The sequence below is a fragment of the Argiope bruennichi genome, chromosome 3 (assembly GCF_947563725.1).
Source record: "Argiope bruennichi chromosome 3, qqArgBrue1.1, whole genome shotgun sequence".
Lineage (NCBI taxonomy): Eukaryota > Metazoa > Arthropoda > Arachnida > Araneae > Araneidae > Argiope > Argiope bruennichi.
In genome coordinates this window covers 68,178,615-68,193,806 of record NC_079153.1, presented here as the reverse complement: position 1 = coordinate 68,193,806, position 15,192 = coordinate 68,178,615, and the positions used below count along the sequence as shown (strand labels likewise).

Genomic DNA, 15,192 nt, shown 5'->3' with positions numbered 1-15,192 from the left:
TATTTAAAAAAAATAAAATGAATAAAACTGCAAAAATATTTTAATGTCATAAGACTGCCATATTTTTTATTGAAACCGTTAAATTGATTTTGGGTCTAATAAGTATAAGAAATTGCTCGAATTCGAATAATTTTACGTTATATAATTCATTCAAATGCATTGCATAATACTAATCAAAATTTTGTCAGAAATTCTAATTTCATAGATTTTGTAACTTAATTTAACAAAATGAAAGGAATAAACTGCAAATTACTTTAATGTGATGCATACTGAGACATTGCCATTCACCATTAAAAAATGTATTCCTAAAAATCTTCTGGCAAAGGAATTAATAGAAAAAAATCTATAGGTATGGATAAGTGAAATTTAAATTAAAAATATATTTATTTCAAAATTTGAAAAAAAAATTTAAACTTATGACTTACTGAAAACTTTCTTAAAATTTTAATTCATTTAAAATAAATTAAAATAAAATGTATTCATATAAAGTATTCTTACGAAAATGAATATTTTTATAAATATACAGTATCATTATAATCTTATAATTATATATAATACATTTAATTATATATAATAAATATAATTATTATCTTATAAGAATTCTTATAAGTTTCATTATAAAGCATTCTTATAAATCTGAAAATTCTTCAAAGAATTAAAGATGCAGGAATTTAGAAGCTGTAGTTTTTATTCTGATTTGTTTGCACTGTTTTAAATTTTGGGACTAAAACATGAGCTGATGTAAATTTTGAGATATTTACTATACATTATTCAATCTTGTACCCTTGTTTTCCAAGGAAAAGAAAATAAGTAATTTCTATATCTGTTTTAAAAAAATAGTTTAATAAAAAGCATATAAATGATTTCCAGAAATTTTATTTATAAATGGCTGACATTTCTTAGTAAAAATTCCCCGCAAAAGTTTTTTTAGTTCTGGAAAAATTAAAAATTTAATAAAAGCGAAAAGGAACAAAGCCTTAAAATATAAGGCAATGTCATAAAATAACAAAGTGTAATTTCACACCTGAAATATATAAAAAGAAACTAAATTTAGTAATTTTATTTTATTTTATTTTCTCCCAAATAAAATAAAAGAATTCATTTCATATCACAAGGAAGAAAATCTTCCGAATTAAAAAAAAAAAAATCTTTAATCAGTATATCTGGCTTAACTATGACCGTGTCCAGTTTTTAAATCCTCTTATTTAAATTATCTCTATAGATCACCATTCGAGCAGTATCAGATATTGAAATCTATTTTCTTGATTGAAAATGAAGTATGTATGCATTTTCAATTCATCGAAAAATATAAATTACTCATTTTAAATTCATACCATATGAAATTTTTCACAAGCTTCGTCAGATTCTTTTGAAAAATGCAAAGTCGTTTATCTATAAAGGTAATCATAGAAAGATCGCAAGTTATTTTCCCTTAAGCCTTTATTGCTTAACAACAGCCTATGGCGACCATTTGGCTCGACGGATATAGTGATTAGTTTAATTTTCTTGAAATCTCTTTTGTATAACTTGATGTTTATAATTCCCTCGATAAATTCCTTCAAGCATCAAATTGGGTTTTTTTAAAATTGTGTACATGAAATTCTCTGGCAGAATCGAGTTTCATAATATCATAGTGATATTAAAAATTTGCTTGCATGGATAATCCATTTAGAGCTGCATGTTGCCTTTTGCGATAGTATAACATTTTCTGATTTCACATGTAAACTGCGCAAATAATGAACACTATCGTTCTTACTTTAGGTTTTAATAAAGAAGAAAATTAAGTATTTAATGAAATGATGAAAACAGCTTGAAGGTCGGAGCAACAATAAAGACTATTCATTATTGAAAAATATACAAAAAAAATTGCTAAAATTCGAAAAAAAAATGAACAAATAAATTTATATCATTGAAAACATTTTTAAAATTTTAATTTAAAATGTTGTAAAAAAAACTGTGCATTAATAAAAAAATCTGAAATAACTGTATCGAATCATCTATATAATAAGATTAACCCTTTCGTTACTATGGTTAAGAAATAGCTAAAAATGGTCTATTTAATCAATAGTAGATTGTCCGAATGGTCAGATGTGAATTCTGACAGCGAATGGTTTTTGTTTGAACAGCTGTTTGTTTTCAAAAAAAAATGTAATTTTTTTTATAAATAAAAGATTCAATCAACAATTTAAGAATTATAATATTTGTTTTTTCATTCATTTATTTCACATTTTTAAGCAGCATCTTTTTTAAAATTTACCTGTAATGATAATCGCCGGTCCGATTTGTTATAAATATTGGAAGGAAATTTCTTTGCCTGCATTCCATTTGGTCGTAGATTTGAAATTGAATTTTTCCAATTCAAGACGTGATTTCGCGAGACTATGATAATGTCTAGGTAGGGAGGTGTAATTATAGTTGAGTAAAATCTTAGAAAAAAATGGGAAAAAATTGCTGTCCAGTCTAATTGATAATGTTTCATTACTTAACAATGATAGTTCGAGTTCAGATAAAGGTAATTAATAATAATCACAATATAGAAGGATATTTCTGAACCGCTGATATAGTTTAAACTGATATAATCGTATTCTAACAACTCTAATGGTTTGGAGTGGGAATTATACTGCAGTCAGTTTTTTTTCCCTTCAGCTTATGAAATCTTTTTTTTTTCAAACTTTTTTTAAATAATATTTAATTATAAAAAAGGAGCAACATTGTAATTTTATTTCAGCACAGATCAAAATGTTATGATCTGGGATTTGGATAATGTCAAAATGGTTTATCCTAGAACAGTTAACATTTCTAAATGCAAATAGAAAAAGAAAAAGTAAAGATGAAAATTCGATAGATTTTAGCCTCTATTCCATTTCAACTCATTACTTGCATTCTTCGAAATAATTTTTTCTAAATGACTAAAAATACAGACTACTATACAGATTAAAAATATGATCAGAAGAACTGAAAAATTCACTTATTCTCTTTTGTTAAATTAAAATGATCGTATTTTATGGGTAGTAAATGTTTTTAAGAAACTTCTTTAGAAGCTTATTTTAATTAATATTTTAACATGAAATATTTTAAGTAAAAATATGGAATAATAAGAAATAAATATACAGTTCTCGAACATTTTCTTAATGTAGGACAAAGAATAAAAAAATAATTTCGATAAATTCAGGATGTTTGGCCTCTTTATTGGGTAGCAGTTTTACTTACAAAGATCATAGATATGAATTTTTGCTTATTTATTATACGCTGTTATTTGCTTTGTTTTATAAGAGTAAAGATTGAATTCTGTAATCGATTTTTCATTCTATTCTTATTTTTCCTCAATAAAGTATCGTTGTGAAAGCAATGCCATATATCAATATTTTCAGTAAAATTAATTACTTTTTTATTAATCACGATTTTCCATCAGATATAACATCTGACAGTGAAACTGATAATATTTTATTATTGGAAGTTCCTACAGTAATTATAAAAATAAAGTAAATAATAAAATTTTAAAGAAATGTTTGTTAAAAATCACATTCTTATTAGAGCTCGTATATCTAGAATGTTTTTTTTTTCCAGAAAGCTGGAGATCATTGCAAATATCATAAATTCTTGATAACAAGATAATTAAATTGATTCATAATGTGTACAAAAAAAGGAAAAAATCTTTAAAAAATCATTAGAAATTAAAATAATTATGATTGTGATTAAAATTAAATAGAGTATTTTCTTAACTTATTTAGAGTGTTTTTATTGGTGTTCCACACTGTTACGATGTTTGTATTATTTGTATTTTAGTAAACTAATGGAAATGTAATCTTTATTTTCTTTTTATTGCCTCAATTATGCATTTCTCTTCTTCATGTGGAATTTCTATTCTTGTGTCAAAAAAAAAAAATCCTAATATTTAAAAAATGCTCTACTGTTACAATAACTATCCGATATCGTACTCCGTTTAGAATATCGAACATCATGGAGATATAATGCTAGAGTAGACTTTTAACGAAGAAATAGTTAAGGAATACTGAAATATAGTCATTTCAAAATATTTTATTCAGGTTAGTATTTACATCATGAACAAAACATTTTATACAAAAGAATGTACAATTATTAGCTTTTATAAACAAAAGGTCAAAAACTAAATAAATCAAAGCTCGTCCATTTTACGATTCAATTAAAAAATACTTTTTATTTTGAGAGATTTCACAAAAAATAGAAATAAAGTTCTAAATATACAAAGAAAGTAAATGTAAATATATAATTACTGACATAAATTTACACCTCACATATCAATAATCGTTTAATGTCATTTTATATAACTATACAAAACAAAGACAACAATTAAAATACAATGTATTGCGCAGTGACATAATAGAATGTACAAAACAATAAAAATATTTACAAATCAAAACAGTTGCAAAATACTAATTTTTCTTTGACTAGATTAAAAGGAAATAATAATTAATATTTTAAAATTCGAACTTCTTATTGAATTTTATATAAACATAACAATCAGATAATAACTGTTTTGTTTACATTATTTTACATCTATAAATATATTTTTATGGTATCTTAATTTTTTGCTTAGAAATTCTGTGGCTTTACAGTTGTTGAGAAGCAGATCAGAAGAAACCATGACAGTTAGAATAGATGATTTAACGAATATAATGTCATGTTCGGTGTAGAACAAAAATATATATATAAATAGGTAAAAACAATTTTGCTATCAATATTTTATGTTCAGGAATATTTATACAGTGAAACCTCCATAATACGTTGCTCATAGGTACACCATTTATTTTTGGTCCCGATCAATCCTTTTGAATCTCGAAGTTTAAAAATAATCTTTCTGAGATTGCAAGTAATCGATAGTATGTAATTTAAAACCACACAAAAACATAAAGTTAGATTATCGATTCCAATTCTACTGATTTAGTTAAAAGCCAAACTCAAATGTTATGATAATTAAAATGAAATGAAATTTATTTTCTGAATAAATTTCAAATTGGAATCTATCTTGCAAATTTTCTTAAAAGTGAAAAACATCAGCAATAAAATAATATATTTTTTGCTATCCTTGGTAATAAATTATTTAAATAATATATTCAATAATGAGAATTTAACAGAACTACGTACTGAAGAGGTTTTCTGTAAAAAAAAATTAAAAAAAAAGAGGGGGGGGGGGAGAGTTGTTTCTTTGGCAAGAAATAATGCACATGAAAAAAAGAGTAATTTTAAAATGTTGGAAGTCATAAAAAAATATCTGAAATTCTTTCTTAAAGCATTTTCATTTTGTACCATTAATTGTTTCTAATGAAAAAAAATAAATAAATTAAAAATGGTTTATAATGCACAATGTCTCATTCCTAATATTTTTAGAATTTTTCCTCATTCAGAGATAAAATTTACTAATATTATATAATTTCTATATAAACTATATTTCTATATTGAAATGATTGCTTTTTTGACGGCCATTGCATTTTAACAATATTATATTTTTCATCATTCCTTATAATATTTATATAATAATAATTAACTTTATCTTTATCCACAGTCCATATTTCATATAGATTATATTAATATATTTTTGTATACTATTCGATTAATATTTCTCTTTCAATAGAATAAAATTTAGTATCTTTAGGTTTTTCGAAAATGTTTTATGAAAAAAATGTTCTCATATATATTTTTTTTCTAATTTAGTACACTGATTCAGCTCTAGATGGCACCACACTCGATACAACAAACTACATCTAAATTCGACCTTAAGAATTTAATACTTAACCTTTCTTCTTAACACATTTTTAGTTGCTATCGTTCTACATCATATCACTTTATAGCTGTATACTATCTAATAATTACAAATTATCTATAATGTAAGCAACTTTTACAAATTTCCATGTCTTCTTAGCATAATTATGTGGATATACAGCACCCACGGACTTTGATAATTATCTAATCACAGATATGTTTCTTTTTTTTTTCTCCACCAGACAATAAATACTTTTGTTAAAAAGAACATATCTTTTTCATAGAAACTTTAAATAGGCTTTATTTAACCGTTGTGAATATTATATTATCGAAGAATTTGTTATCTGGTAGAATGGATGAAGGGGACGGTCAAGCTCTGTTTTGCAGGACATGATGTGATTTCAAATAAATACATGGCAAGCAATTAAACGTACAAATTATTCGAGACAGTTCCAGAGATAGAGCAGGGGAGTTACAACAAATATCTTAAAGATGATGCACATTTATATGAAACTATGAAAAAAAAAATCGAAAGAAAGATGCAATATTATATTTGAATAAAAATTATATCAAAGTAAAAACTGTTCCATGAAATTTCTGCTTTTTACAACTATTTCCGAAAAAGTTGTAACTAAGAAACATGCTGTGATTAATTCAATGAAACTTATTTCGGAAATATGTTTCAATTTTTTGCTCATAGATGGCACCTCAGACTACTACAGGGGGACAAATTAAGATGATTACAATAAATCAAGAAACTAATATACCACAGCATATTTCTCAAGAACTACATTAAATCAAATTTTTTTTATCAACATATATGGCATGTAAACTATATATTTACATACTGATGTACAAATTGTATGTTTATTGATGTACAATACAAAATTATTCATATGCATTCTATTTTCTTTTAAATCATATAATTCAAACTACAATTTTAAAGCAACAAGAGTTAAGCGTCAAATAATAGATAAATCAAAATCTTTTTTAGTTCATGTTATCACTTATTTTGCTGCTTAACATATTTAGAAAACCCCAAGACTCTTTCAACACAAAGTACAGTACGATATCTCCATGATGTTAAATTATATTTTGAATGCTGAATAACATCATGAAAATATCGTAACAATGTTCTTAGGCATTTTATGTTAATAGAGGGAAACTGAATTGTGAGATTATAAATCTCACTAAATATATTTCATTTTATAGTTTGTGTGTATTTATGTCTGAGACGAAAAATAATTTTTCCTCTCAGTGTCGTAAGCTGTAGCAATGGGTGAGCGAATGAAATATAGATTCCCCGGGGTCTAATAATTGAGAGGTTCGTGAATATAATATTTTTGAGTTTTTTGTACCTTTTTAAAGCCAAAAATCAAGAACGGCGCCATAAAAATGACGGAAATATGTAGTATTTCCCAAGGATCATTAACCATTGCTGTGTTATGAGTTTGGAAATTTATTAAAAAGTGAAATTTATGTTTTACATTTAATCAATTGATTATTCTTTACATTGTAATCTATTTATAAAGCATACAAATATATTTTCTGTTTAGTTTGATAGAAAACCAAAAGTCTTTTCATTTTTTTAATGCATGTATATTCAGAATACTGTTAAGCAGGCTAAAATATTCATTTTTGCCTTTTATGGTTGATAGTTTTCAACCAACACTCAACAAAGCATTACACTTCATTGAACAGGATTTTAATTACAACTCAAAATACACTATCGTGTGTAAATTTAATGAATTGTAGATGGAAATATTTACAAGATTTAAGCTATTCTATAAACCTATATTATTAAAGAAACAATATTTCACGCTATATATTAATTAAAATTATTAACAGCAAAAAGGGTAAAACAAATTTCTACATTTGTGAATTTTTTATTGTAAAGCACCTTGTATTTAAACCTTCAGAAGTTGAATTTAAAAAGTTTGAAAAAGTGATATTTTTAACGAATTAATCATATTTATGTATTAACCAAATAATAAGGCTAAAATTAAAGGCTAGTATTAAATTTTTAAAACTTTTTGGATATGAAAAGAAATTCTACTTTAGGCTCATTTTCTCCCAATGCTTTTTTAACTAATAATTTTATGGTTCATAAAATATTTTGTGACCAATCTACCATCAACCGCCGGTATTAATTTTAACATCATTTGTTTTAATGATTCTAGCCTACGTTTTATAACGGTTATAACCGGAAGAAATAATCACATTATTAAAGGATGAGAGAATATAACAAAAGTAGTAATTTTGGTGGACAATACCTGACGTATTACCTTGAAATATAATCGTGAAAAAACATAAATATGAAAGTTATAAAAATGCCACAGATATTTAAAATAAAATTAAAGAAATGTAGTCTGTGATTTTTAAAAGACTTATCACAATGAAAGGCCATCAAATCTAGTACAAGGGTATCAGTATTTTTGTGCATGTTTCATATAGGTATAACTTCCTCGTAAGTTATAATAAAAAGAAAAAAAAATGAATATGATATAGAAAGAGGCTTAAAGTTTTGTTTGTATACCAACAAGCACCCTATGTGATTTCTCTTGGTCACACAGGTAATATCAAATGGAAATCTATTCTCTTATGATATTTCCAAGCTTATTTGAAGCCATTAATATGTGTTCCAAGTGTAATTATCTTTAGAAATTGAGTGCTTTACATTATTTTATTGGGAAATGCAGTAGATTCTGTCTTAATGCCTCCTCTGTGAACAACAGTGCACCAACTGACATAGATATTGCCTGTGTGGTTAAAATAAGACACATAGGATGAATAGAATCCAAGCAAACTAAATTTTAAACCTTCAACTGTGTTGGGCTAAAACAGTTTTTACTTATTATAGTTTTCAAAGTAATTATAGCCATTGAAATCATGATGCATTTTTTTTGAATAATGCTATACATTGATCATATCAGCAACTGAAAGAACGGGCAAATAAATTAGTGGCGTTGATGCAGACGAAAGAGATAAGTAGTATATAAAATTAATTGAAATTGCTTCGCAGTTTATTACCGTTATTAGATATATATTCCTGTTGCTTACCGCTGAGATTGCACATTTCTTGTTAATACTAAATAATTCTTATAACCCCTATCAAAATGAATTTTCGTTTTCTTTACTGTTCATACCTGCTGTGTTTCCTTGGTCATATTTACATAACATCACACATTTTATAAATAAATTGTTACTTTTGTCATACTCATCATCCTTTGGAATTATGATCTTCTCTTCTGTGATATTCTACATTTTCAAACACCGCACTTAGTTCTTTTGATGATTGTTCTTCGATTTTTTTCTAACTCTGTACATTTATTAATATACGCTTAATTGCATAGCAATTAGGTTTCTGAGGTTGAATATTCATATGAATTTGTTTTCTACAGAAATCAATTGGAAAAATAATTGATTTTTGCCTTAAGACATTCTAAACTTCTGAAAGCTTACATACTTAAGCTATAGAAATACATTATTTTATGATGTCTGGTATAATCAACTCACTGAAATGAAGAATTATCAGTATTTTGTTGATTATTGAAAAAGAAAAAAAGCTCTTTTCAGTTACTGTTCTGGCTGGGACGTGCATACATCAGACTTTCGTTTTACAAATAAATGACCTTTGGTCCACGGATTCTGTACTTTGAGTGGTTGGAAGGAATCACTTAGAGAGCGTTCTAACGTGCCAAATGACACAACCATGCACAGATTATCTTTTGTTTGATCATCAATATATAGAGTACTGTCATATTTTTCTTCAAGTGTAGCGTCATTCATTTGGCCGATTACTGCTTCCACAATCTCTCGCACTGATACTTCTGGGCTTACCTGCAGTCGAACACTAGTGTCAGCAGGAATGCTGTCATGATAAGCTACCGAAATTCTTAGTTCATCAACGGAAACATCGAAGTTTGTTTCTGGACAAGGATGTCCTGAATCTAGTACTGATGTAACAAATGTATAGTCTTCATCTTCTTGGTTACTGGAACCTTCTCCACTTCCTGATATGGCTTTAAATTGTAGACCACAGTCTGTTAGACTGTCTTCATCATCACTGTTATGATCCTTGCTTTCGTCTTGAGGTAATTGAAGTAGGACATCCATTTGTTGCTCTTTGTAATCGCTTATATCATCATCAAATTCGTCAGATTCTGGATTTGTACCTTCATTAGATGACAAGGAGTGAGAACTTCCACGGCCAGGCAACACATTGATGACGATTCCTTCATGTGACAGTGTGTCATCATCACCTTGGCCCTTATCGGAGGATTCTTCATCTTCATTGACTGGTGTGGCTGCAGCTGACGAGTCACAAACTGGACTGGAGCATGCTCCTATTTTGTATGTTACACTTAAAGCTTCTGTGCTATAAGCTTTAGATTTGTCATCAATCAATTGCAGTGAGGAAGGTGGCTTTTTGTGTTCGTAACTGTCATCATTATCTGGTTCGTCGGTGGAGCTAGAAGGACAGATCAAGCGAGATGTTGAAGCACAACGGCGTATTTCAGCATTAGGCTTTAATGAATCATCTGCATTGTTTTTTGATTCTGTCAAAGAAAAGCTTGATGATGAATTTGTAATGCGTATGGAAGGGGGGATGGGTCCTGGGAAACTTCTCAATCCAGGAACTTCAGTGGGAACTTGCAGAGTGTGCAGAGATTGAGAATGCTGCGGGGATTGTGGAGGACTGGTAGATGGAGAATCTGCTTTGTCAATGAGGAAATTATTGAGCATAAGGCCACCGGGAGAGTTCTTTTCTCGAGCGAAGTTCAAGACATCCATAAGCCAGCGCATTGACCTCCAAGTGTTGTCTACTTGAGTCTGAAATTGTTGAAGCTGCCTTAATCTCGATTTGGCTGATGCAAGTTCAGTGGTAGAAAACGCCTAGAGATAACATTTCAACATTATAATGTACATGACTTTCATCAATTCAATATAACAAGCTTGAGGACATTTATGATAAGTAAACCACTAGTGATAGCAATTATGAAATGTACCTGTCTATGAATATGTTGTGCAACTAACGTATCCATTTCTAAGATGGATGAGATTCTGGAGTATCTTGATATAAAAGTATGCTGGTAGGTGCTCATGTGAACTAGAAAAAAAAATGTTTTAATTTTTTTATATTTCAGGCTAACTATATTTTTATTTTAATACATATTATCTAACTCTAAACATCCATAAACATATGACAACGGTTTATGAAAAATATTATATATTTGAACTTTTGTTTAGAATTTTGATACCACAGAATTTAAAAGCAAACGGGCATAATTCAGTTACAAACAAAATGTCTTATTATACGGCGTTCATTCTTTATTATTTTTAATTAAAAATGACATTATATGATAAAGAAAACTAAAAGCGATATTAATTCTTTTAGTGAATTATAATTTTATAAAGAAAAAGAAGTATGACGCTGACAGATCTGAAAAGTTTAAATTTTCAATTGAATTTTCCTGGATATAATATTTGACTTCTGTTTTTTTTAAATTTTTATTTTTTCTGCTATATAAGGAAGATTTTTAAGCATTATTTCATAATAAATATTATTAGACTGAATTTAAATCACACTCTTTAGGTTAGCTTATAATATGAATTAGAATCAAAATTTTATGCATTCAAAATATGAAAGGTTGGAATTTTGTTTTGAATTTTTTTTTTTAATTTTATGTAAAAATTTCAATATTTTGAGATGCTATAAAAATTTTGAGTTTAAAATGCTAATCATTGTATTCTTTTTTCTGAAACAACACGTCACATTACTTTTTTTTCAGAAGCGGACTAATAAAAAGATTTTCTATTATTTTTTATGTAAAGTAAATTACAAATGCGGTTTTATTTATGTAAAAAAAATACTATTTCCAACTTTCAATAAATTATTGTCATTTTAAATCCTTTTAACGGAAAAAAATTTATATACTTCGCATCTTAAAGTGGAAAAGGTTATTAAATATTTTCATATTAACTCATATGAAGAGACAATACAAATTGTCATGTCACTAATCACCCCGGAACTGTTCAGGCCGTCCTCAAAAGGATGCGAAGAGAAGAGTGGAAGAACAGTTGCGCGGGGGTAGAAGCCATGAGTAATATGAGGGGTCGGGACGCAGAGAGTGTGTGCATGTTAAGTAGGAGTTCTGAGGAGAACTCTGATGAAAGTATTCCTGTCTGGCTTGCACAGTTATTACAGCACGCTCTCATTCGAGAACAAGAGCTATTATCAGGATTTACAGTTGGATTACCTAGAAAAGGTGAGCTTCATAAGCTATTATTATTAATATATATTTGAGAAAGATAAACAATAACATGTTTAAAAGCGTTACAAAAGTTGATATGGTCGACGTGTTACAAGAGATCGTCGAAACAGCAGATGAAAGCTTAAAAGTAGTTGAGTTACGATATATTTTGTTAAAATCAAAAGAGTATCTTAAAGACAAAGTCTTTATAACTAACTGTCTTTCTTGCCACAACAGTGGCGCAGCGAAAAAAGGAAGAGGAATTAAATCAGTTGCGTTTGAAGCAGCGAACCGAAAGTAGCCAGATAACATACGATAGTGTTGAAAATAACTAATCTTTGGATAAACTCCTGAAAGCTGTTCAAACACTAAAAAGAATGAAACTTGGAATCTTATTATTCTTTTATTCTCATCTTAAGGATTATGGAAAAATCAAAATTTTAATTATAAAAGAATACGAACCATCTCCTTTTGTTTCTTTAATTAATCTTTTAAGAAAACTAGGACATTACCAGGGGAAACTTATCAAAAGTTGCATCTCGTCTACGATTGGCTCGTGACCTCCGAGAGACAAAGCCTGCTAGCTCCAGCACTCGCTCCTGCATGAGTCATCACTGCTAGTATATCGAGAAGCCGGTTAACAATCGTCAATCTGCACGTTTTCTGCGCTAAGTGACCGACACATTATAAGCCTTCATTTTTTTTTCTATTTTTATATTTATTTCTTTATCCAAGGTGGCGTTATATTGAAATGGATGAGATGCAAAAGCAAGTTTAGGATACAAATTATTGAGGGTAAGTGTATTTATTTTATAATCCTCAATTTAAACTTAAAAGTGTTATTGAATCTGTTACTGTCAAGCCTATTTGTTCGTCACTTTCTGTTTTAACAGATTATAGTTACGATTTAGTTTTTCAATATTATTTGTTCTCTCAATGATGTAGCGTTGATTAAGAATGAACTAAATGAAATAAGAATAAATATCTGTAATCTATTAATACAAATTCTATATTTCTTTATGTCAAAAATCGAATCGATTTTTAGACTATCATTTGTTTATCTATGATAGTCCTGTCAGGGTTCTTACTTATTCGATTCTTATTCATAATTTTGGTATAAAAATTCTGTTCAAATATGCTCTTTATTGAATTTTTACATCAATTAATCTCAAGCTTATCTTTTATTTACTATTTAGTTACATACAATTTATAAAGTTGCATTCATTATCTCTCAAGTATTTTTAATCATGACTGCGAGTTTTATTTTTAAAGTTAGTTACAATGTAGATTAATATCACTATGAAAATCTATAAACAAAGAAATTTATATTACTTTATTTGAACTTTTATTTTAATTAAATCATTTATTTTTTGGTAAATAAACTTTACCTTTTCTTTTAAAAAGAAAGATGCCATATAAATGCTCAGTTCTATCTTGTCGTGGAAATTATGATGAAGAAAATAAAGTCGCTGTTTTTGGATATCCCACTGTTGAGGCTTTAAAAGAGAAATGGCTGCATGCAATTCCAAGAAAAAATTTTACCATTATCTCTCGGAGGTCACGGTTGGCTCCACTATTGCCACACAACCACTATTGCAGAAATCGAAGTTTATAGCTCTAATATTTTATTCGCTCTAACAGATAAACTAACTATTCCTTGTTTGATTACACCGGATGTCTATAGCTTCTTAATTTATACCTCGCGAAAGGATGATTCATCAAATGTTGTGAGTGTTAAGGGTTTGGAGTGCAACTCGGTTGATATACAGATGGGGGAAGAAAGAAACGGGAAAGATTCAAGGTCGGACGAGTGTTCTTTTTCGCGTTCACAAGAAAGCGAAAGTGGGTCAAATTTTAGTATTTGTTTTATCTCGGAAAGTGAAAAACGAGATAGCAGTAATAATGACGAATTTTCAGAAGCTAATAGATTCCGCAAACTGCAAAGAGAATGTTTAACATTAAAGAATGCTTTTAAAGATGCCAGTGTAAAAAAGAATAATTTCTTTTTATGAGATGAGTTATTATTTCATAAAGATAAAATTTGTGGGGACACAGATTAATCATTTAGTATTACCTCAAAGTTATCGGGATAAAGTTCTTTAACTAGCTCATATAGGGATGTGAAAAACTAGAGAACGATTTAAATTAACTTTTTATTGGCCAAATGTTTCAAAAGACGAAGAAAATTATTGCCGAACTTGTGAAAAAAAACTAATTAAGAAGTCCAGAGCGACAATCGGATAAAATTCCTATCACACCGGTTGTTAGAGCCTCATACCCTTTCTATACGGTAAATGTAGACTTAAGTGGAGAAATTGTATCAACATCGGGAAGAAAACATAAATATTGTCTATGTTTAATCGATCAAAATTCTAAATGGCCAGAAGTAGCGCCACTAAAAAATCTTTCGGCTAAAACAACATGCGACGCACTTTTAGAAATATTCATGCGTACCGGAATCCCAGAAATAATTTGTAATGATTAGGCACTAATTGTACGTCCCAATTGACAAAATAATTCGAAGATATATTAGGAGTATGTCCTCGGTTTTCCACTCTATCATCCCCAGCGTCGAATGGTTTAGTAGAAAAATGAAATAGAGTATTTAAATAAATGTTACACCATGTAATTCGTTCAGATCCTACCGACTGGGATAAGCATATTCCATATTTACTTTTTGAATATAGAGAAGTACCTAATTGTACTACTGGCAATATATCCCCTTTTAGACTTATGTATGGACGCGAAGCTAGAGGTCCTCTATTAGTCCTAAAATCTACTTGGTCAGGTGGAATACCATTGCCCCTAAATTTGAGTAATTCGGCAATAAATTATCTGTAAGAATTAAAAATAAATTTAGAAAAAGCGACTGATCGTGAAATAGTTGAGAAAGTAAATCCCATATTCTTATAAAGTTAAACTACCAGATGGTAATGCTCGACATATCCATGCTAATAAAATAAGACAATTTCATGCTAGAACACAAACTGTAGGAGTTATTTTTGGAGAAATTCACCCTACCCCAATTAAAACATCTCCTATAAGCAACTATAACATGGAGGTAGGTGTTAATCATTCGGAAGAAGGTAAACAGGTAAAAATTACTTAAACTTTTGCAGAACCATGCATCGTTTTTCTCCGGTAAAATACAAGTAGCCAATGTTGGTGAATATAAAATTCACTTAACACCGGGTGCTGA

The 15,192-nt window shown here is 28.4% G+C and overlaps 1 protein-coding gene across 1 annotated transcript in view; it reads right to left on the bottom strand.

Moving 5' to 3' along the window:
• Nucleotides 1-5,532: 5,532 nt before the first annotated feature.
• LOC129962867 (ankyrin repeat and fibronectin type-III domain-containing protein 1-like) overlaps nucleotides 5,533-15,192 on the bottom strand; it is a 509,915-nt gene continuing 500,255 nt past the window's right edge. Inside the window, exons 22-23 of the mRNA XM_056076867.1 lie at nucleotides 10,749-10,849; nucleotides 5,533-10,635 (exon numbers count right to left, since the gene is read on the bottom strand). Coding sequence (XP_055932842.1) covers nucleotides 9,316-10,635; nucleotides 10,749-10,849 — 1,421 coding nt within the window. The 3' untranslated portion in view covers nucleotides 5,533-9,315. The remainder of the gene's footprint in view (nucleotides 10,636-10,748; nucleotides 10,850-15,192) is intronic.